Below are 21,618 nucleotides of genomic sequence, written 5' to 3'. Positions count from 1 at the left end.
CAATATTGTTTCGACTAATGCTGCCTATTTTAAAAGTAGAATCCTACAGTGGAACGATGGAAGGAGCCTTTGGCCAGGGAGAACCAAACCTGGACGATCAGCTCAATCGAGGTTCTCGCTGACGGACCCGGTTCGCCAAGTGGCAGCTTAGCGATAAACACGCTTATCGTTTAAAAACACAAGTAACCATACTTGAAACAATACTGAGAGAAGAAAATAAACAAAAGAGCGCGATTCGCATCGAAGTCAGACACCAACAACACTGCGCCACAAAATCCACATGGCAGGGCTGTCTAACAATCGCTGCAGACAGCGACATGTTTTCATGCAGCATTAGCTCAAAAAAGGAGAAAAAGTGAAACATGCGAAAATGGGAATTCTAACTGACGACCAGCGTCACGACTGCTTCCCCAACCGTGCGTCAAGTGACTACGGCACCAGAATAGGTAGACGGTGGCGTCTAAAACACTACACATTTATAGCAACGGGCCGCCTCATTTTTACCATTACGTTACGATAACGGCCCCCTCACTATTGTCATTAAATTATGATGACGGGGCCGTCGCTATAGCTGCATCGCTATTATGACGGGCCCCGTAACTGTGCTCACGATTTCACTGCGCTGACGGGCCCCCTCACTCTAACGATAAAACGGAGTCGACGGACCACGTCGCCATAATCACTGCTTTCATTTTTAATTTCACCATTAGGTCTCCTTTATGTCTACTTATGGTTCACTCGTTAAGGTAGATATATTCAAGATTCATAAAGTTATTGTGATCTGTGAGTTCTAATAACTGCCCTCTGGATTTCTAACCAATGCCATAATCCACCACTGCCTGGTCTCTAGGCTGTTTCTTCCCTACCTTGGCATTGAAGTCACCCATCAATATAGTGTACTGCATTTTTACCTTATTAATTACCGATTCCTCGTCTTCATAGAAGCTTTCAACTAATACGCCCTCGTGGCTGGATGCAGGGGCGTAGGCCTGTACCGCCTTCGTCGTATATCACTTATTAAGTTTAATTACGATACCTGCTACCTTTTCATTACCGCTGTAGTATTCCTCTACGTTAGCAGCCATATTTGTGTGGATAGAAAAGACCATCCCAAGTCATCAAATGTGTACTGGTTAGAATATCAACTTCGCGCGCAAGAGTACCGTGATTCGAATCTTGGTGCCGTGCGATTCCCCGCCAGATTGAAAAAAGTTATTCGCGTGATGATGAAATTGCATTTAAAGAGGCCTGGCATGCGGCCTCATCCGTAACCACCACCGGTAACGATCTCCCTAACCAGAAAAGAGTTGGCCATCCGGGTGCAGTATCTGGCCACTGCCTCCCACTTCGATACACGCCGATTAACTTCCAGCCCTCTGTCCCCACAGCTGCGAAATGACCATGGCGACGGTCACATCTGTGACGCAGCAGAGGGTGCTAAGAATATCTGGGCCGGGACAGTCCGCCATCTGGCTCTGAACTTGGCAACGTTTAACGCAAGAATCTTATGTGGTGAGGCAAGTGTGGTAAATGGGATGTGATAGGGCTCAGTGAGTTTAGAAGGACACATAGGGCCTACAGTGCTACAGAAAAACTTTTATTATTAGTTCATCTTAAATACGTCCATTTTAATCGGAACACGTGGAGTTTGTTTACAAGCCGTACAAATACACTAAACATTGTAACTTTATAGAAGAAGAAAATGAACGCTTCTTTAGTGCAACCTACGCCTTTTTTTCCGATGACGCCGTCATCTTATCATATTTCTTGCTGTAAGCAAGACAGCTTGCTTTCATGTTTTTCTACTCCTCGCTCTGATTATGCTTCCGTTAGCATGCATGCATGTTAATAAGTATATGTGCTGTGCACGTGTTTACGTTTTGCGTCAATTGTTCAAACAAGAACGCATTTTAAATGTACACATGTCATATATCTACGGGTTTCGGGCTTATTTTATCTCCTAAGGCAAGTATTGACACTTGTTTTTATACAGCACGTACATTTTTTTACCCGTTCGCGACTTGAAAGTGTCCAAGCATTTCGCTTCGATGGGCTCTCTTATGGTGGAATTCCTGATTCGCAGATTGTACTTCTTCATGTAACCTAAAAAAAAAGTAAAATATGGCTTCAATTCATATAAAACAACGAATGAGTTACACGCATGCTCCGTGGCATGTTTCTACTTGTCGTTTGACGGAATTACTAAAACTAGCATGTGGGCTTTAAGTGTGAGTATTTATGGATATCACGTAGCCTTATTGATTTATTTCATTTGCATGTACAGATACACAAGAACACAGAGAAAAGAGGGAGAGATCAAGCTGGCAACTGCTACCTGGAGGGGCACAACATCTAGTGGCATATCATCTTCAAAAATTTGTTAAAAAATTACATAAACATAAATGGTGTGCTTGGCACAATATAAAAAAAAATTTGAGGTCAACCTGATAGACAGTTTTCAAATAAATTCCTCATAGCAGTTTGCATGCGCTCACTTTAGATTAAACAGGAGATAATATTTTCCCGTGAGGCTTTGCACTTTGCCATTGCGCCTTGTACTTGCAGTGCCACGGTGGCCAGAAAAGCAAAAAACTATATGATGAGTATACATTAAACATGTTCACGAAATGTTCCCTTTGGTACACGTACATGTTCACAGAGAATTAGAGAGAATAAATTTCTTGGAAATCTCCATCAATCCTGTGAGACCGCACCATTTCCGTTATGAGCCGAAGCACTTCAACTTCTAGGCACCCTAGCTGCGTTAAGCCCATGGGCACTGAATTCAACAGCTGCTGTTAAAAACACAGAATATATTTACGCCACTCTTTGTTTTATGAGTGAGCTGTATGACAGCGATATACTGTACTGGAATTTTAGGTTCTGAGCCCTTAAGAAGTCCTGCCCGTTGCATGATGTCGTACTGCGTTATGCTCTCGCCGCTTCGAGTGACGCAGGCAATACCACATATAACACAACCAGCTGTATCATATTGAGCCTGTTGATTTATTGGTTCCTAATTAAAGTCCTGGCGCAACCCACCACGGGTAACCGGCCATAAAACGGATGGTACCCTCTTTTGGACGTAGCAATATGTTAACATCCTATTAGGCTTAGATATGAATGCTTTGAAAATGAACACGTTGGTAAAACATGGATTGATAGTAGGATATATAAAGAAAATAAAAATAAAATTTACTGACCTAGTATGGTTACAAACAAAGTAAATTTATGCCTAAGCCTAACAGTCCGTGCTTGCGCCTCAGATGTAGATGTAGATCCTAAACTTGTGGCTCACACCCACCAGAAAGGATGGGCCAAGAATCGGGTAGCTTAACAAGTGCCTAAGCAGGGTGTTCTTTCTGGTGTTCTTCAAGTACTTTCATGTTGATAATAACGAAAGCAAAACTGCGTATAGCACAGCCAGCTGTAGCATACCGAGTGCGTGTTCACTCCGAAGAAATGTCTCCTTTCTCTTTCTTTTTCTTTTTTCGAGCACATTCATGGTACGTGTGGGGTGCTTTAAGGGCTCGAGCTGTCGTATGCTGTTGTCACTTTGCATAGCACACGCAAAACCAGATACAAATAATAAAAAAGAAGGCGAGCCACAAATAAACAAAAAAAGGAACAAATAAAGAGCGAAATAAAAAGAGAAAGAAGGAGAAAAAAAATCAGGAGATCCCGCGTACCTGGGAATCGACGTTTTGCGAAGCATGCGGAGGGAAGGTGACCGTGTTGCAATTCTTTTCATTGTGTCACACGTCATGAATAGACGCTAAATATATGTACAAACGTTGCACGTACAGACATATGTTGAAATGTTGCAGATATTTATATAACCAGTTGTTTGCACTTGCGCAACGATGCCAAATGAAACATGTGTATTAGCAACACCAGAGGCTGATATGGAAAGCTCAAATGCTCGCGAGTATGCTGGCCCTGGACACTGCTACATAAATCAACTTCAGTGCATGGCAACTAACCACGATCGACGTTAACGCGACGTGACGGCTGTATCAAAGGAGGACATATGTAATGTTTATAAATTTCGGTAGGCAGCAGCGCAACCATTATTGACGTTTCAAGAAGATTAACGTCTATTTTAAAAGCAGTTTCAAGACCTGGCATAGCTTTGTGGTAAAATGCTTCATTGCCACGCAGAATGCTTGGTTGGGATTCCATCTGGGACCCTGGCATTTATTAATTGCACCCCTGGTGTCGACGCTACCAATTTCAAGTATTTCTTAACGCTCGCACGCTAAAATTGCTCATGTGTGTTCTCGCCGTTCCTGAGTAGATACTAAGTGTCAATCGCCGGTGACGCATACCCACGTACCAGTGGCACATCCCCGCCCGAGGGTATGTGCTACTCTTTGGCGAGACGTATTTGACGACGTATATGACGGGATTGTGACAATATTGAGGTCTTGAGCAGCGCGTCATATTCGTCAAACCATCTTACCCTCCCATGCTAATTTTGGTTCTTGCCAAGTTAAAGGGGTGATCACGAGAGCACCCAAACGCAAGCGGCTAGATAGATAGATAGATAGATAGATAGATAGATAGATAGATAGATAGATAGATAGATAGATAGATAGATAGATAGATAGATAGATAGATAGATAGATAGATAGATAGATAGATAGATAGATAGATAGATAGATATATAGATAGATAGATAGATAGATAGATAGATAGATAGATAGATAGATAGATAGATAGATAGATAGATAGATAGATAGATAGATAGATAGATAGATAGATAGATAGATAGATAGATAGATAGATAGATAGATAGATAGATAGATAGATAGATAGATAGATAGATAGATAGATAGATAGATAGATAGATAGATAGATAGATAGATAGATAGATAGATAGATAGATAGATAGATAGATAGATAGATAGATAGATAGATAGATAGATAGATAGATAGATAGATAGATAGATAGATAGATAGATAGATAGATACGCTCAAAGTCACCGAAGTTCGCTAAGAAATGCTTCGCATATATTACGGCATTTTTACGAAGTTAACGATGGTCACGGGGCGCAGCAGTAACATCTTGAATCCCCTTGATCACCTGTGACATTGACCACTCACGCATATGAATGAGGGCCAAGTGGTCTGCGGTTATGATATACAATATTTATCCGCTATAACATGTATATTGGGTTGAGTTGTGAATTTCGTTTTGCGTGCGTTATTACTCCTTTGTGGTACTGGATTTAGCCTGTAGTTGGCAAAGACGGGGCCTGGACACGTTCTCCTGGTGGTTGTTGGTTGTTTCTAATCATGCGAATTGCATAGTAAAACATATCGAGACGTCATTTTTTGCACACGCCATTCGTTGTCCGCGATCATCTTCTTCACCATCTTCATTGTCATTGGTGTCATAGTCCTCGTCATGACGTATAGTGGGTACCTTACATGTGCTGTGCCACGATGGCAGAGAAGAACGTATGGTCTGGAGCACGCCTGTTCTTCGTCAACATCAGCATCATCATCAGCGGCGCTACGGCGAACAACGCCAACACCAGCAGACAACCCTCGACCTTAAAAAGCTTCGCCCCTCAAAGAGGAAAAGAGAAAAAGAGAGGAAGAACGAATCATGCGGTTGATACCTTTCATTTAGGAATCGGCGTAACGCGTAACAGTGACACGGGTCATTACATAAATAGCTTAATGTTTCTTTTTCATTGATATAAGGTGTATTTGTGGTTAGACGTTGCACTGCGCGCACCGGAGCGTCGCGCTAATCCCCATAAACCGCAGGCGTTCGCGAACCGTCCAAGCGAAACTAAAGGGATTTTCAATCAATTGCTTTGTGAAGCCGTGGTTCACTGCAGTGAATGGTGCATGATTTGCGCTTCGGCGACCATCCTGTGGATGTTGCTTGGCATACGTCACCACCTTGTCGAGCAGCGATCTGGTGGTGGGTCATTTCGGCGATGGTATGATGATTTCGGACCTGCTCGGTGTCGGTACGGCAGCTAGTTGGGCTGCGATGCGCTCAACCACACAAATGCGAGAGGCACAGTTGTCAGCTTGCGCCGTAAACGTGCGAACACTTCCCGCCCCCCCCCCCCTGACTTGTCTATCACTACGCCAAACTCATTGATGCTACATAAACCCGTCGACGCTACTGTCTTTTGGCGGCACTTAACGCAGCAGTTATCGTAGTCGGTGCCATCGTACTCGTATCAGTAGACGGCGGAAATAAGCCATTGTTGCATATCCAAGCTGCACCATGCTGCGCACGCTAGCACCACACGAAAGATGAAGCACGCAGCAGCGTCATCACCGAGTCACATCACTGCAACGGCCGTGTCAGTGCGTAGATCGCGTCTCATTGACAGCTCTCGCTCGTGGCCTCCAAGATTAGCTCCAGACACTATCTTGGAATTAATGGTGAAGGTCACGCTCTGCTGTGCTAAGTCAGACAAATGGCTACTATAGATGCCGTTGGTAGGGTGCTTTGATACAAGCTACAGCTTGAATGCTGGCATCGAGACGTCGTAGTGTTTGGGCTTCCACAGCGTAATGTGTCGGTGCTAGTGTAATTATGCAGTACTTATCTCCTCCTTCTTAGGCGGGGACACCACCTCCACAAATGAATAGTGCAGGAACAGAGAATAGTGTAAGATACATTAGGTGTACCTGGAGGGCGATACGGAAGTGTGCCGATGGAAAATACGTATAAACGACTGGTTTATACCGTTTCAAACCGAGAGGTTCTGTGCTCGACTCCCGGGTCTCTAAATTTGCGAAACAGTTTCTTCTGAATTCTTTCTTTGTATTTCGTTCGTGTTTGTTTGTATTCCGTTCGAAAATGCGGCTTCGACGGCGTTCGACGAACTACGAAAAGTCCACGGGAAACAAATCATGGTGTCGTCCCCCATGGACACACCGCAGGAGACATCCGTACAGGTACGCTGCTCCACTGTTTTCTGTGCACCGGACCAACTACTACTGCCGGGCGGCGCTGCCGCCGCCATTGCGCTACGCGTTAACGCTAATACGCGGGAGCACAACCGCGATTCTCACTCGGTGGCTGCTAGATATGTGGCCGATAAGCGGAACGCGTGTGCGCCATAATGTGCAAATGACTTTACAGGGGCTGCTAGCACTCCCAAAAATTAAAACAAATGCAAGCTTCACAACTCACTTCCGAAATGGGGTGTAACCCGCATGACTGCACAGGTAAGGTTTTTAGACATGTAGATAACTTCTTCTGTCTGGTTGAACACACGATCTGAAAATAAATCGTACCAGGATGCAAGGGTGGTAATTTTGTAAACACGTGGCAAGTAGCGGCGTTTTACTAAAGATCGATAGGCTAATATCACCTGAAGTTATTTACCCGCACCATAGGCCACTGCTCAACAGCTCAAGGCTTTCCTAAAGCACCTTAAATATGATTTTAACAATTCAAGTAAATAAGCGCTTTGTGTTCAGAGCGCCGTCGCCATCAACTATGCCTAACCCTTCCGCGCTACGAGCCATGGGTGCGCCATAAGTTTTAAGAAACGATCTATTCTCCTCTCTGGACCTTTCGATAATCCTCAGCTGCTCCGCGCTCGCCATGACGTCAACATGTCTTCCGTTCATCATCCCTAATACCTGTTTGTCTGCTCGCTGCTATGGGAGCTCGCCGACCTTCCTCCTCGTGCGGTGAGGAGGAGCGTTCGGCCAAGAGGGGAGAAGAGCTGACGAACGGCGCCTAGCAAATGAGACAGCGAAATGACTGAGGCCCTCTTTTGTATTATGAAATGGTGTAACTCCTCTAATACGGCAGCGTTTGAAAAAATTCCCATGCCTACGTGTTTCTTGTATAATCTTGCGCAAGAACTAAATTTATACACCTCTGAGTTGTTAGAGGTCCTGTAAGTTAGGATGAAATTATTATCTAGCGATTTCCCTACTGGCCTATATGTATGGACCATGCCAAGTTTGTAGGTACACAATATCCGGAACCGATGGAGAAAACAGCGCCGCAACAAGCGTGACGGGAACAATGCAAGTAGAAAGGGCGGCACCCACTAATAAAAGTCGCTACTTTAGAGGAGGCCGGACAGTCGCTCCCTTTAAGAATACACCGAATGGTTCTCGAAGCCTAGGGCCAGTTCTTTTTTTTTTTAGTGTGAAGACCATATAATAAACTTGGCTTGTGGCTATGTTTATTTGTATATTCCTCATAACGAGTAATAGCGCAATATAAAGCAGCGTAACTTTTATTAGTTTTTTTTTTCTTTTTCGATGCCTTTCGACATCGCCTAAACGTTGCTGGTGTAAGAGAAAAAGGAGAGATCAAACGCTTAGTTTTTCTTGCGCACAAGACACTTTTCAAAGAAGTGTTTTAGAAGAAGACAACTGCTACTGATGCACACATATATTTAGGAAATAAAACCAGCATAAGCATCACTTCGTCTTTAGAGGGATGCAGTTCATGGTGCACCTCCTTGATTTTTTCGCTTCTCTGTCCGTATGTGAAAACTCCCGGCCTCCTCGATGGATCGGTGGAAGAACAATCTGAAGTGAATTATTTATTTGCTCCGCATAAAGCGCCAGCAGTTTGATCCCTTGAATACTTCACAAACGTATACATTTTAAGCTTTTGAGCGATAAAGTCGTGCTGCCCTGTAAGAAGCCCTAGAAGAACTACTTCATTAAAGCGATAAAAATCACTGAACAAGTTATCCCCTTCAGTCAAGTTGACAAGTTTATCTAGCATGGGACGTGAGTGGAGACGACAGTGCGCCCGTCAACACTAGTTTATTATTTTTTTTACCGTTAAGCATGGTAAGACGAGTGCGACCGACACGTGATCAGGAGAAAGGATAATACGATCTATCATAACTTTCATGGCAGGCATATCGTATTTACTGATGTGGATAAGTATTATACGTGCTATATCGACACGTAAATGTACAGGCACACAAACCTTTAGCTATCGCAAGTGGGTTTCTGTGTCAGCGCCATGCGACGGAACAAAGTTTCCAATAGGGTGGGCGTAAGCGCATGTCCAAAAAGGGCGCTGAGCTGGGCCCATCGTCTGCCTTAGAAGCTTTGGCCTCTTGTGGTTGTGCCCGAGTGTAGAGGGAACAAGTATCTGGGAGAATTTTTTAAAATAGTGTCGTATTAGCGGAGTTACGTGGTTTCATGACCTAAAATAGGCCATCGCTGGTTTCGTTCTTTCCTTCAATATGCTCCTTTCATCGGCTACATTCTCCTCCTTAACATGCAAGCAGGTTCTTTTTGCAAATGACATGGGCATTCGAGGATGATGACGGCCCGGTGAACGCTTGGATTGGCGAAAGGACCAAAGAGACTGGATCGTTTCTTTGAATTAGTGGGGCACCCGCGGCTCGTAGCACTGCCGCGTTTGGCGTTGGTTATTGTGACCGCATTCAGAACTTGAAGCATGCGCCTACTTGAAACGTTAAAAGTTATATGAAGCGGTTTAGAGCCTTTTTAAGTCTGTCTGCATTATTAAATAGCACTGTCACCACAGATTTTCATGCTCGTTTTAAGAAGAACACCCACGCTATAGAACACCCCACATGTCAACAATTAATGGAGTCATTCGGAGTTTGATGTTTTGCTATGCGTGTCATCATTTGCGACAGGTGTTGCATTGTTGCCTTACCTCTGGATTTTATGATCATGCGTGCTTTTCGATGAAGATCAAATTCGCCTTGAAGCCTGAAGATCAGCCTGCGAAAAAGATGATGCATTCATCAGGTTCATTATTTCATAACTCGTGATTTTCCTACTTTCGCTTCTGGTGATAATACGATCGAAAGAACACGATGTATTGAAAAGTGATGAGCAGCTTGGTGTCCCTTTTACATATGATTTGCGTCGCTTCACTTGTAGCATAAGTCCATATTGGTTCTTCTGTTTTCAGAAACTGAAAAATAAGTAAGTATACTTATTAGCGCATACCGCAAAGAATAAGGTTAGCACACGTTGAAAAAAAAAGAAAAGAACCAAAAACATAGCTGTAACAAGCATAAAAATGAGACTGGTTATGTCTATCACCCTTTTATTATATCTCTCTCATCTTTACATGTTTTTTACGCATACACCCCACAGTATTTCTAAGTACGAGACTTACAATTACGTAAGCGTGGGCACATACGAGAAGCTTCTGAATGGCGCTAACGCATCCAAAAGACATTCTTTTTTGTTCGGGACCACCCAGTTCAGCGATAGGTCAGTGATTGCTCGTTTTACTACAAAAAAATGGGCTCATATTAGGGACAACCTAATAAAAGCCTACTGCAAAGCAGTTAATTGTAGGCGAGGCCAGAAGCGTGGTTTTAGAGTGCTAAATTATAAATGACAGAAGACAAAGACATTTCTGGTTAAATACCATTGTGAAATATTCAGCGTGCGCTCGCATTAAACCCAAGTCTTCTTCCTTCAGTTGCTTGATCTCCATTATGCTGATATTAAAGCAGGAAGAACCACATAATTATAGCATAGCTTTTTGAGCGCGCGCTTGCTCCAAAGATAATCATTATTTTATTCTTCTTGTTCTCCCACAGTCTTGATGTTAATGTTGAGCGATGAAAACTTTTGGGGTTCAAGCTATTGTATGCTGTCGGGCGTGAAGCGGGCAAGACGACGTACGAAATTTGAAAAAGTAGGAAGGAGGCGAGAAAGAGACAGAAAACGTTATGAATAAGTAGAAAGGGAAATATTTTTCAATAAAAGGAAAGCACAGAAGAAACTGTAAAAAGCAACAAGAAAGGAAGAGAAAACACAAGACAAAGAAAGCTGCTCAGCTCCGAGCTTCCCTCAGCTTTGGTACCACTATTGCAAAGATGCCTTTAATTTTACACAATCTTTATCGATATTCTCGTTTGTAGATGTTATGTTTGGTGTACGGGAACTATGCAACGTTAGCCATTTACTATATGCTAGCAATTTCTCGTACAGTTAACGATATGATAACAATATGCTAACAATCCATGGTTCCCTGCACTAAACAATATTCTAATATTAAGCTGACATTGCATGGTTCCCGTACATTAAACAACGTGATAACATCACGCGGTTTTCGTACACTGAACGATATGCTAACATTGCATAGTTCCCGTACAACAAACATAACATTTGTAAACTAGAAAGGCCATTAGCTTTCTATTTAACAAATATAAAGTATCAGACTACCGACTGAATAACTAATAAGGGCTGGTTTTCTTAGCCTACAAAATAGAAGCAAACTAACTAGATTAAAGTTCGTGCACCAGCTACTACACAACCAACCAAACATTGACACTGCTGCATATATTTCGATAACATCAGCAAGACGTACAGGTGATGAACACTATGACGATAATTTATTATGCACAAATACACTTACTTCCCGAGAGCAAAAACAGACGGGAATGAACTTCACCCACCAACTGCTAACACTCACTCCCTATAGACATGTTCACTACGAGAATCAAGAAAGCTGTATACTAACACATCATGGTTAAGTTATGGTATTACCTGATTCATTTGTGAACATAGCTACTTATGAACGGCCTTTTTTCCGTTATACTCTTCTGTTTCTGTTGCGATAGTTTTTATAATCTATAACCTGTATTTAACCTATGTTTCCATTTAATGTATGATTGATATGTGGGGTTTAACGTCCCAAAACCACCATATGATTATGAGAGACGCCGTAGTGGAGGGTTCCGGAAATTTCGACCACCTGGGGTTCTTTAACAGGCACCCAAATCTGAGTACACGGGCCTAGAACATTTCCGCCTCCATCGAAAATGCAGCCGCCGCAGCCTGGATTCGAACCCGCGACGTGCGGGTCAGCAGCCGAGTACCTTAGCCACTAGACCACCGCGGCGGGGCACCATTTAATGTAACTTTGCGCATTGTTATACATCCTATCGTAATTTGTTCCTATTTCTATGTATTCTGCTGCAACCCCACTTTCCTGCCTCGATCTCGTATTAGATTGGCAGTACTTCCAAGCAAATAATCAAATAAAGTTCATCTTACTTGAGGGGTGGACAGACGTACAACGTTTTTTTGTTGAGTGCATGGATACGCTTAGGCACTTGAACATTTTTTTCGCGTTCAGGAATCCCAGCTGCTGTACAGCAAAGTAAGCTGAGTAGTTCCAGATTACCTCTCTTATGTCCCAATCTCTTCCCAGCAGTGGCCATTTACACTCCAGTCTTGCTACACAGGCGGCAAAAAGAAGAGTTGCAAAAATTTGCTTTTCCTGCATGTGTCTGGTTCGTGCACTCTGAGTTTCAGATAATACTTATTCGAGGTGTTTTCTTCTTACACACAATCGCTTTACGTAAGCCTTGCATGTATCGCGCATTTATAACACTTGAATATCTATTTTACAATTGGTGTGCGGATGCGTCGAAGAAAGGCTGACAAAAGCGAAGCAAAGCTATTAATACCTGTACGGCTTTATAGCCATTTTCGTTGTTTTTGTTTCATCTGCTTATTTTATTCACGGTTTTTTTTTATTAACTGTTGTTGAAGAGGACTTGCAGTTCTTTTTTTATCACATTTTCTCAGTGAATCTGCTTCACATTCTCCGTCATGCTATTGTTGTGTTGAAATTTTCAAAACTACAATATAAGCAAGAAACAGTTGTGTTTGATGGATCATACAAGGAACTTAATTCGAGTCTCAAGGAACAGGAATAAAGCAGGCCAGGAGAATTTCCAGTCATTTCTTCGGCTTCACTCATGTAGGAAACGGGAGACGATGACTCTCAGCGACGACACGGGCCCTCTAGTTGGCCCAGAGTTGATAGGTGTAGTCATGACTGCGTATGCAGTCATGACTACTCTAGTGTCATTCTCTAGTGTCATTCTCTAGACACTCCTTCTAGTGTCATTCTCTAGAATCTCTAGTGTCATTCCTCAACGGAGGCTTCAATTTCGTGAAGGTGAATTTTGATGAGGTTTATCCCCTGAGGGAAACCGGGGAAGGACCCGACGGCCTCTCCACCGGCGCATAATACAAGGACGCTACAGCCCGGTTCCGCGACTCTCCGACTCTGTGCATGAAAGGCATTCGAAAAAGGATATCCGAAATTCGGGTTCTTGACCCCAAGATGCAGCCGAGTGTGACACAAACGGGAATGCGGGCCGGAAAGGTAAATCCCGCTGGAACTATGGAGTACGCTTGCCCGTACCGCGATAGGCTACGTCATCAAGGAAGCCATCGAGCGTACGAACGAAAAGTAGCCTGTTAGGACAGCGACTGATCTTCCAGTGGTGGGCGTGTGAGCGCCTCTTCCACGGTGACTAAGCACCAGCGAGAAGCAAGGTAAAGGGAATAAGAGAGATCTCATTGGCGGCCAGTGAGGAAGCACGTGACACCGTGGCGTATGCTAGCGCGACGTGTAACGCCAGGACACTTCAACACCTGGAACAGAGAAGAATGACTGGCACCGGTAAAGAAAGCCTGTCGCTGTGGTTATGGCTGCCATATATAACGGTGGTTTACGGAGATTGAGGCGCGCGTGCCCGACAGAACGAGCTAGCTGAAGGACAAATCACGAAGGGAAGGCGTCCTCGGTCCTCACAACTTCAAAAACATATGTGTGCCTATAAACATAATATCATAGCAAAGCTTACCTCGCTGAGATTTCCTTCGTATCCCGGCTGTGGCGGCTGCATTTCCGATGGAGGCGGAAATGTTATAGGCCCGTGTACTCAGATTTGGGTGCACGTTAAAGAACCCCAGGTGGTCGAAATTTCCGGAGCCCTCTACTACGGCGTCTCTCATAATCAAATGGTGGTTTTGAGACGTTAAACCCCACATATCAATCAATCGCTGAGATTTCCATCACTTTTATGCAAAAATGTTACTATTAGGATTCATATGCAAAGCTGGGGCTATTATTTTTCAACAAATAATGCTATATACTAAAGACATTAGACAAAATTAAAGTAACCAGATATTTAAATGGCTATTCTAACTGCAGCTGCGTCAGACAAAGTTACACAAGACCTTGTGCGTTTCTGCTCCTCGATGAGCGCAGTAAGGGAGCCCTTAGTTGCCGTCACACGCTCGACAGGGAAGTGGCCTGACACAAACATCACGCATTCCGTCATTTTCTCAGTGGCTCGTCACTATCACGTCATGAGTATAGTTTACCACAGTTCCTCAATAGGACGGTATATAGCAGCTGCATCTTACCAGTGTACTCACCTACAGAGCCGAAACGTGGATGCTTACAAAGAGGGATCAGATTAAATTGAGGACAACGCAGCGAGCACCGGAAAGAGAAAATGGCGAGGGTAACTTTAAGATATACGAAGACAGCAGAGTTGATAAAGTGAGACCCGGTGTTAGGCACATCATAGTTGAAACCAAAAGGAAATGAACAGGGGCCTAGCACGTGGCACGTAGGTGGGACAACCACTAGTCATTATAAGGGTACTGACTAGGTTCCAAGAAAAGGCAAACGTGTGAGGTGTAGGCAGTAAGTTAGCTGAGCAGATGAAATTAAGAAACTTCGGGTATAACGTGGCAAGAGCTAGCTGAAGATCGGATTGGTTGACAGAAAGTGGGAGGTGCCCTTGCCCCGCAGTCAGCATAGTCAATTCGATGATGATGAAAATGACGCATCTGTCAACTCTGGCATTAATGATACTGTCGAAATGGTGAAAATCACTAAGCATCGCGACGTAAGCTATTCGCGGCAAAATCTGGCTATAAGTGGCAACACCATGCCGCGAAATTGTGGATATGCGGGCGGCAGCGCTTGTACAAATGCATGCAGTGGCGCTTCGTTGCGTGCGGTCTGAGCCGATTGTCGGCGGATAAAATACGTTGACTATAGCTTACTGTTAACATCTACGCTCTTCTATACTGAATCGGTGTATGACGCTTATGCAACGTTAGTATTATAACCAGCGAGTAAACCGCATTCTGTCTTTCATAGGGATGCTCACCCTGGGTGACTCTCTTCATGCTTTCGCACTAAATCACGCTTTTGTTGTGTTGTTTGTGCATGGTTAGCTTGTGTTCCACCTGTTACGCACTGCTGCAGCGTGACTGAACTCCTTATTTACATCTTTGTCATCTGTATACGACAAAAAAGAGAGCCAAAAAAGAAATCCCGCATATATTTGTGATTTGTTCAGTATCACCGCTCACATCGTATACGCATTTAATTTTTTCCCTCATTCTGCTCACCGTGAAATGTGGGACAGTCAATAAGGGTAGTCTGAAAAGCTTAGTGGACGACGGCGCTTTCGCTACACTGCGTTCACCACGTGTACGCACATGTTCTTGCACCAGTAAGAATATAAGGGTATTTTTAAAGAGTTCAGCAGAAACCGTTTATCGATGCATTACGTGCATGACAGTGCTATAACAAAAGTCTTGTTAATGGTACAAGCATTTTTTTTTCAGACAAAAAATGACCACTGCTTGCCATCGGTCACTAAAAATGCCACACAAACGCTGAAGACAATGTTAAAAAAAAGGTAAAATTTTCAGTAAAATCATACGATATTATATATAAGACATGCCATCTGAATTAATTTCCAACGTCTGGGCTCCTGAAGCTGTTCCTAAGTCTAAGCACACGGTTGCGCACGGCAACTCTGTTTTAAGTGCACTTTAAGTACTAATGTGTCAAGGTTTATGCGATAGTAATATTGTTATGTAGTGGTACCACAGCCAGATAAACAAAACTAAGGCTCCTCGCATGATCGTAAAACTACAGTGCCGTCGTTGTACACCTACCAACAACGCGCAAGTGTATGGCCTAGAGTCTGTTTTTTTTTTTCTTTTAACCAAGTCACTATGGAACGCTGCATTCACACAGTATATAAAAGTCATCATATTTGAGAAAATGCCAACAGCATTTTACGATGTGCTTGCAACAGAAAGCGACGCCTTCTCTGAAATTCTTCTGGTGAATGGAGGGTACGACGACTATAAACAGCATTCTGGAAAGTTGCACTCGCCGATCTTATTACAATGCACTAGCAACCGAACAAGGCCAAACACTTTCGTACGTCGTTTCAGAAATACGTATAACAGTTACACTCGCGCTTACATGACCGAATAAATCACACTTCTAGAACGTGCGTGACGTGCGCGCACATAGAAACACGACGTGGCTAGCAGACGACGCACGGAGCAATTCACACTTCGCCACTTCGGCCAGTTGTCGCCAGGCGGCAACTCTGCTCGATTTCGTGGCCCATACCCCCCCCCCCCTCTAGCGAACCACTGAAACTGGTAAAATAGCTATAATAATGCAATATGACATGAAAACCTCATCTAATTTTTATGGAGGTGTGGCCAACGTTTCTAGAACGTTGGGTGTGGCATCGTATGGGACGCTTTTAATCAGTGCACGTGACCCAACTGCATAAGACATTGACCAGACGTTTCACTGCTATACTTTTCCGGGTATTGAAATAGGTTACGACGTCGTGCGAAAGAGATGCAGCCGGTAAAACAGGTTGGTTAGATCTACATACAGACAAGCTTCTTCTCATCTTCTTTCGACAAGTGCTCCAACGTTCAATTGCCACGTGTGTTTAGGGGTGACTTCCACCCATGTCCCGTAATATCTTATCTTATGATGCGCGCAATGTAGAGAATTTCTTTTCACAAAACTCGTCTCTGGCATCTTTTATATGAAGCTTATAACTGGTTGCTCATCGAGAGCCCGATGCTCACTGAAGGAAAAGCATAGGAGGCCGGAAGAAAAAGAAGCAAAAGTGTCTGTAAAAACTCTTTCATGTGCGGCGCTTACAACGAAAGCAATCATTTTGCTTCTTCTGCTCACATAGTGTCTTCATGCCCCTCCCTAATGCAGTCTGTGGCGCCGAAGAAAACATCGACCATATATGCTATGCCGTTGCCCTTGATTTGCCTCTGACACACGGGAGCTTTCTGACGCATTGCGACAATTAGATGATTGGCCAATGTCTATGCAGATGCTAGTTGAGCACCGTTCTCGTCTTTCTTCGGCTCAAAAAGCAAAGGAAGTCGTCTTGTGCTTTTTGAGGGCTACAGGCCTTTGTGAACACCTTTAATTTTTGTGTAGTGCCACCGCTGCATACACGTCCGCCCATTAACTGACACTCCTTTTTTGTCTCTTTCTCTTCTCTTTCCTCTATCTCTCTCATCTTTATACCCCTTCTTCGCATTCCCCCAGCGTAGGGTATACCGGGCATGGGCCTGGTTAACCTCCCTCCCTTCTCTCTCGTTGATCTCGTCCTCCTCCTCCCTAATGCAGTTTTCATTTCACAAGGCCTGTAATTTTTGCTCAATGACTTGCCCGGTGCTCATGGTTGCTTCTTGCCAATTTTTAGGGGCGAAGCTTGATCCTTAATGCATGGGTCGTGCGTCAAGTCGTAACTGTATGAAGCCACCTCGTGTTAGGTCTTCAACCAGTCGTTAGAAGATGGTACTTGTACATATAACGAATGCGTATATGATCAAAATGCAAGATACTAGATGGCATGACTTGTATCATATGAGCAAGGTGGCGGCAGCTCGCGCTCGAAGAAGAAACCCCAATGTGCAAACACGCGAGGTAGAAGCGTGCCGTGGAGCTTCGCGGCAGCGCTGACAAGATCCTGCCGTGCCAGAGAGGGAAGCCCAAGCGGTACAGCATAAATACACAGCGTTTTTCATGTCTTTAAATGAGGATCAACTGAGCGAATTACATGGAAAATTCACTGTTTACCAGTGATTTTCTCCGGAGCTTCACCCACTCATCATCATTCACCCCGTACATATGCTATGATCTTTTTTTTTTTTTTCTGGTGGCCTACGCAAAGTTTCAGGTGTACTGGAAAAGTATCTTCTTTATGATATTGTCAATTTTTCTATCAACAGTGCCGAAGGGCTTTCTTCGAATTGCCCTTTCATGGGACCATGGAAGGCTACTCTGACCACAAAATTGTTTCTTGTTGTTTTCAACATTCAAGTACAAATCAGCCTATTTATGTCCTTATTTATTTTTTCATTGGTGCTGGGAATAGTTGTATTTTGCTATTGCTACATATTTAATTAATTCCTCATTCATGTTGCAAATTTTTGGAACTTTTGTATCGTTTATTGGTTTTTTTATTATTCTCACTGACAGTTATATACCCACTCCTGCTTTGGCCCGGATAGGACCTGCGGTATTTGTAAATAAATAAATATATGAATAATATACATAAAAGCCCCAACATAATGGTGACATGGAATTAAAGTGGCGGTGCCACCAAATTTCAAGGCTATAAGAAAGCTCGTATAGGTTTCCTAAGCGTGCCTAAATATTTTTATTTAACTAAAAAAGTAAACGCAAAAGTCGTTCTCACCATTACTTTGCGACAGCTACCCTCTTCTACTTGCTCGTGACGAAAAAATTATTTAAAAAACTATGAAATTAGGGGAACCTAAAGCTTTGCTTTGAAGAGTTGAACGGGATCGCTATATTCTCTCCCTGGTGCGTACTTTTCCGAATGTTTTCTAACTTCTTATGGACTTGGAACGTGACATTAAGGGAACATGTGCAATAGCATGTGTGCCTTTTGTAGTTGGTGACCGGCTTTAAACCATGAAGTCATTATGATAATCACAAGTTCTGACGCCCAATTGCAATGGGCGTTTGTACCACACATTATTACTGCAATATTTCATGTTGTATTGTGAACCATGCACACATGAGAGGTCTGCTTATAAGGCGTGTTACTTTCACTGAATTTCCAAGGAGATGAAGTTACTTTCAATGGACCGGCTTCGATCCCCAATGTGAGCCATGATTTTTTAGTTTTTTCATTCAGTAGCAACAAGTAGGAACATGAGTGAGTTACTATGAGTGGGATAAATATTTGTAACCATCTCAACGGCGTCCTCAATGCGTTGTAAATAACGGGCACTATGGCATGCAAGCTTCCTGTACGTAAAAGCCTTCAGTTAGTTTGGAAACTGGGGGAGCCACCTTACATCAGATAGGGGGGGGGGGGGAGGGGGCGAGGTGACCGCGCAAAATTCGAGTTGGGGGTAACCGTCCATTTTATTGTAATTTGAATTTTCTAGGCTGAATTACTTTGAACTGCCTGGCCCTATAGATACCGTTTTTGCTGGACTTACCTCTTGCGCCTTCAGTCTACGCAACGCGCTGATAATACATGTAAAACAACAAGGTCTTGAGAAGCCCTTTAACGAAAATCGCCGCGCGAGCTGGTTCAGAACAAAGAAATGCACTGCGCTAGCGACAAAAAAAACGCTTAAATGGCCCGCGAGAGAAAGTACATTTCGTGCGCTACGCACATTGTGCGCAGCGATTTTACAGTTTCTATCTCTGCGTTGTCCCTCAAGTGAAGGTTGCCTTGAACGAAAACCTTAAGTGATTTCATGACCTCTCAAGCGCGAAGCTGTGTGCAAACTTCACCTTCTCAGTGCCCCATTAAGAAAAAAAAGGAAAGCTTGGAGGACGGTTGAGCTTCACCGTCAATAGTAAAGTATGCGATAGCGTAATCGGATCCTGTTCGCATCGCCGTTTCAATCTCTACCCTCGCTTAACTTTTCGGCGGCTTATTATGCCTTCAACGGTGCAGACACAATGTGCAATAAGCGCCCAATTGCTCTTGATAATTTATTTTGTCATTGACATAACGCGGGCTAGTACAAAAACACACATAACGCAACTCGTTAATTACCGTTTCATTCGGCTGTCCGCGATAACCCTGTGTACGCACACTGCCAATGAACGTTAACCGTGTCCGCAGATCCATAAATAAGGCCCCCTGCAATCGTCAATGCGGGCACGGAGCCAACGAAGTCTCCGCGTGAGCGCGACCCACAGAGGAAGGAAAACATCTCCGACGATGCGCACGATTTCTCGAATGCAAAACTGCCGTACGCAACGCATTCCATCTGAAGGCGAGGCAGAGAGAGGAGGCGCCGTCTCGACGGTCGCGCCGGGCCACAGCCACTGGTAGGTGGCCACTCCGGCCACCTACCAGTGGCCGGAGTGGCCGCGGCGCCACGGCGCTGACGTGGCGGCGAGGCCCCGGCGCCCGCCTGTCCCGCTAGTGCAGTCAGAAGGGGCTAGGGGCAGTGGAACGAACGAAGTGGCCGAGCCGGATGGCATGGCAACGTCTTAGGTTCTAGCGGGTAATCATAGCGGCGGCCGTGTAGTATACTGAAGCTGTCGAGAGCGTTTCTATTTCGCGCGCGTGCGTCGTAGCCTACGAAAGCGCGTTTTGAGTGCTTGTAACACATTACTGAGATACTACACGATGTCTCAGCGTCTCCTACGCGTCATGGCACACAAATGAATGTGCAGGTGCGTCGTAATTGCGCTGAGTCATTGACTGTTTGTGGAGCCTACCGACCCTAAAAGAAGCAACAATCGTTCAGCTCGATTGTTTCTTGAGTAACCTGAGTACACGTATCGCTACCTCAATGTTAATATTCATAATCGGCCTGACAACGTCCACTGCAGGACAAAGGCCTCTCCCATGATCCGCCACTCAGCTGGGTCCTGTGCTTGCTGCTGCCATTATGTACCCGCGAACTTCCTAATCTCATCTGCCCACCTAACTTACTGTCTCCCCTAACCCGTTTGCTTTCTATGGAAATCCGGTCAGTTATGCTTAATGACCAGCTGTTATCCAGCCTACGCGCTACATGCCCGGCCCATGTCCATTTCTTCTTCTTGATTTCAACTATGATATCCTTAACGCCGTTTTGTTCCCTGATGCACTCTGCTGTCTTCTTGACTCTTAAGGTTACAACCACTATTTTCCTTTCCATCGCTCTCGGCGTCGTCCTCAATTTAAGCTGAACCCTCTTTGTAAGCCTCCAGGTTTCTGCTCAGTAGGTAAGTACCAGCAAGATGCAGCTGTTATGTACCTTCGTCTTGAGAGGATAGTGACAATCTACCAGACATGAGCTAAGAATGCTTGCCGAATCTTCCCCACCCCACTCTTCTTCTTCTAGTTACTTCAGTCTCGTGGCTCGGCTCCTGTCCTAAGTAGACGTATATACCTTTTCCAACTTCAAGTGCACTGCCACCTATCTCGAAGCGCTGTTTTCTTTCGAGGTTGTTGTTCATTACTTTCGTTTTCTGCCGGTTATTTTGTGGATTCCAAGAAAAGGAAAGCGAGAAAAGGGGAGACAAAGTTTGGTGGGCAGATGAGATTAGGAAGTTTGCGGGTATGAAGTGGCAACAGCAAGGAAAGGACCGAGTTGACTGGCGGAGCAGGGAAGATGCCTTTGTCCTGCTGTGATGATGATGAGTATGTGAATGTCAAAGTACGTGAGTGAGTGCGCCTGAGTATGGGTAGGCGTAAGTATGAAGGTGAATTCTTAAGTGAGTGCGGAGGTGAGTGAGGGCCTATGATCTTGAGCAGGCGAGAGTATGAAGGTGAGTGAGTAACTATAAGTTTTAATTGAGATGCACGAAAAATTGAAGTACAAAATGGAGACACCTGGACACGGCGTGCTGTCTGGAGGTGTCTTCCTTTTGTACTTCAATATTTTGCGCACCTCAGTTATTATGAATTACCAACTCGCCCAGCAGTCCGTGTTTCTGTTATGTTCTGTTTTAACTGTTTTGCTGTGGAGAGGTTGAGGTGCCTATTGCCTTGGCTACTC

At 44.2% G+C, this 21,618-nt stretch overlaps 1 protein-coding gene across 1 annotated transcript; it reads right to left on the bottom strand.

Moving 5' to 3' along the window:
* Positions 1–1,576: 1,576 nt before the first annotated feature.
* On the bottom strand, positions 1,577–12,318 carry LOC119168096 (uncharacterized). The gene is made up of 5 exons (XM_037419512.2): positions 12,149–12,318; positions 9,780–9,916; positions 9,653–9,720; positions 7,172–7,258; positions 1,577–2,103 (listed from the first exon to the last, which is right to left on the bottom strand). Exons 1-5 carry the CDS (start codon positions 12,248–12,250, stop codon positions 1,961–1,963), a joined length of 537 nt encoding a protein of 178 aa, XP_037275409.2. The 5' UTR covers positions 12,251–12,318; the 3' UTR covers positions 1,577–1,960.
* Positions 12,319–21,618: the final 9,300 nt, after the last annotated feature.

Source organism: Rhipicephalus microplus, chromosome 6 (assembly GCF_043290135.1).
Source record: "Rhipicephalus microplus isolate Deutch F79 chromosome 6, USDA_Rmic, whole genome shotgun sequence".
Lineage (NCBI taxonomy): Eukaryota > Metazoa > Arthropoda > Arachnida > Ixodida > Ixodidae > Rhipicephalus > Rhipicephalus microplus.
The sequence above is the reverse complement of the archived record's forward strand: the minus strand, read 5'-3'. Positions and strand labels throughout refer to the sequence as shown.

Excerpts from the sequence above, each read along its gene's own strand:
- LOC119168096 (XM_037419512.2), bottom strand. The coding sequence starts at position 12,250 with ATGCAGGAAAAGCAAATTTTTGCAACTCTTCTTTTTGCCGCCTGTGTA. Across the intron at positions 7,259-9,652 it reads CATGATCATAAAATCCAGAG|ATCGTGTGTTCAACCAGACA; the intron begins GTAAGGCAACAA and ends ATTTATTTTCAG. Across the intron at positions 2,104-7,171 it reads GGTTACACCCCATTTCGGAA|GTTACATGAAGAAGTACAAT; the intron begins GTGAGTTGTGAA and ends CTTTTTTTTTAG.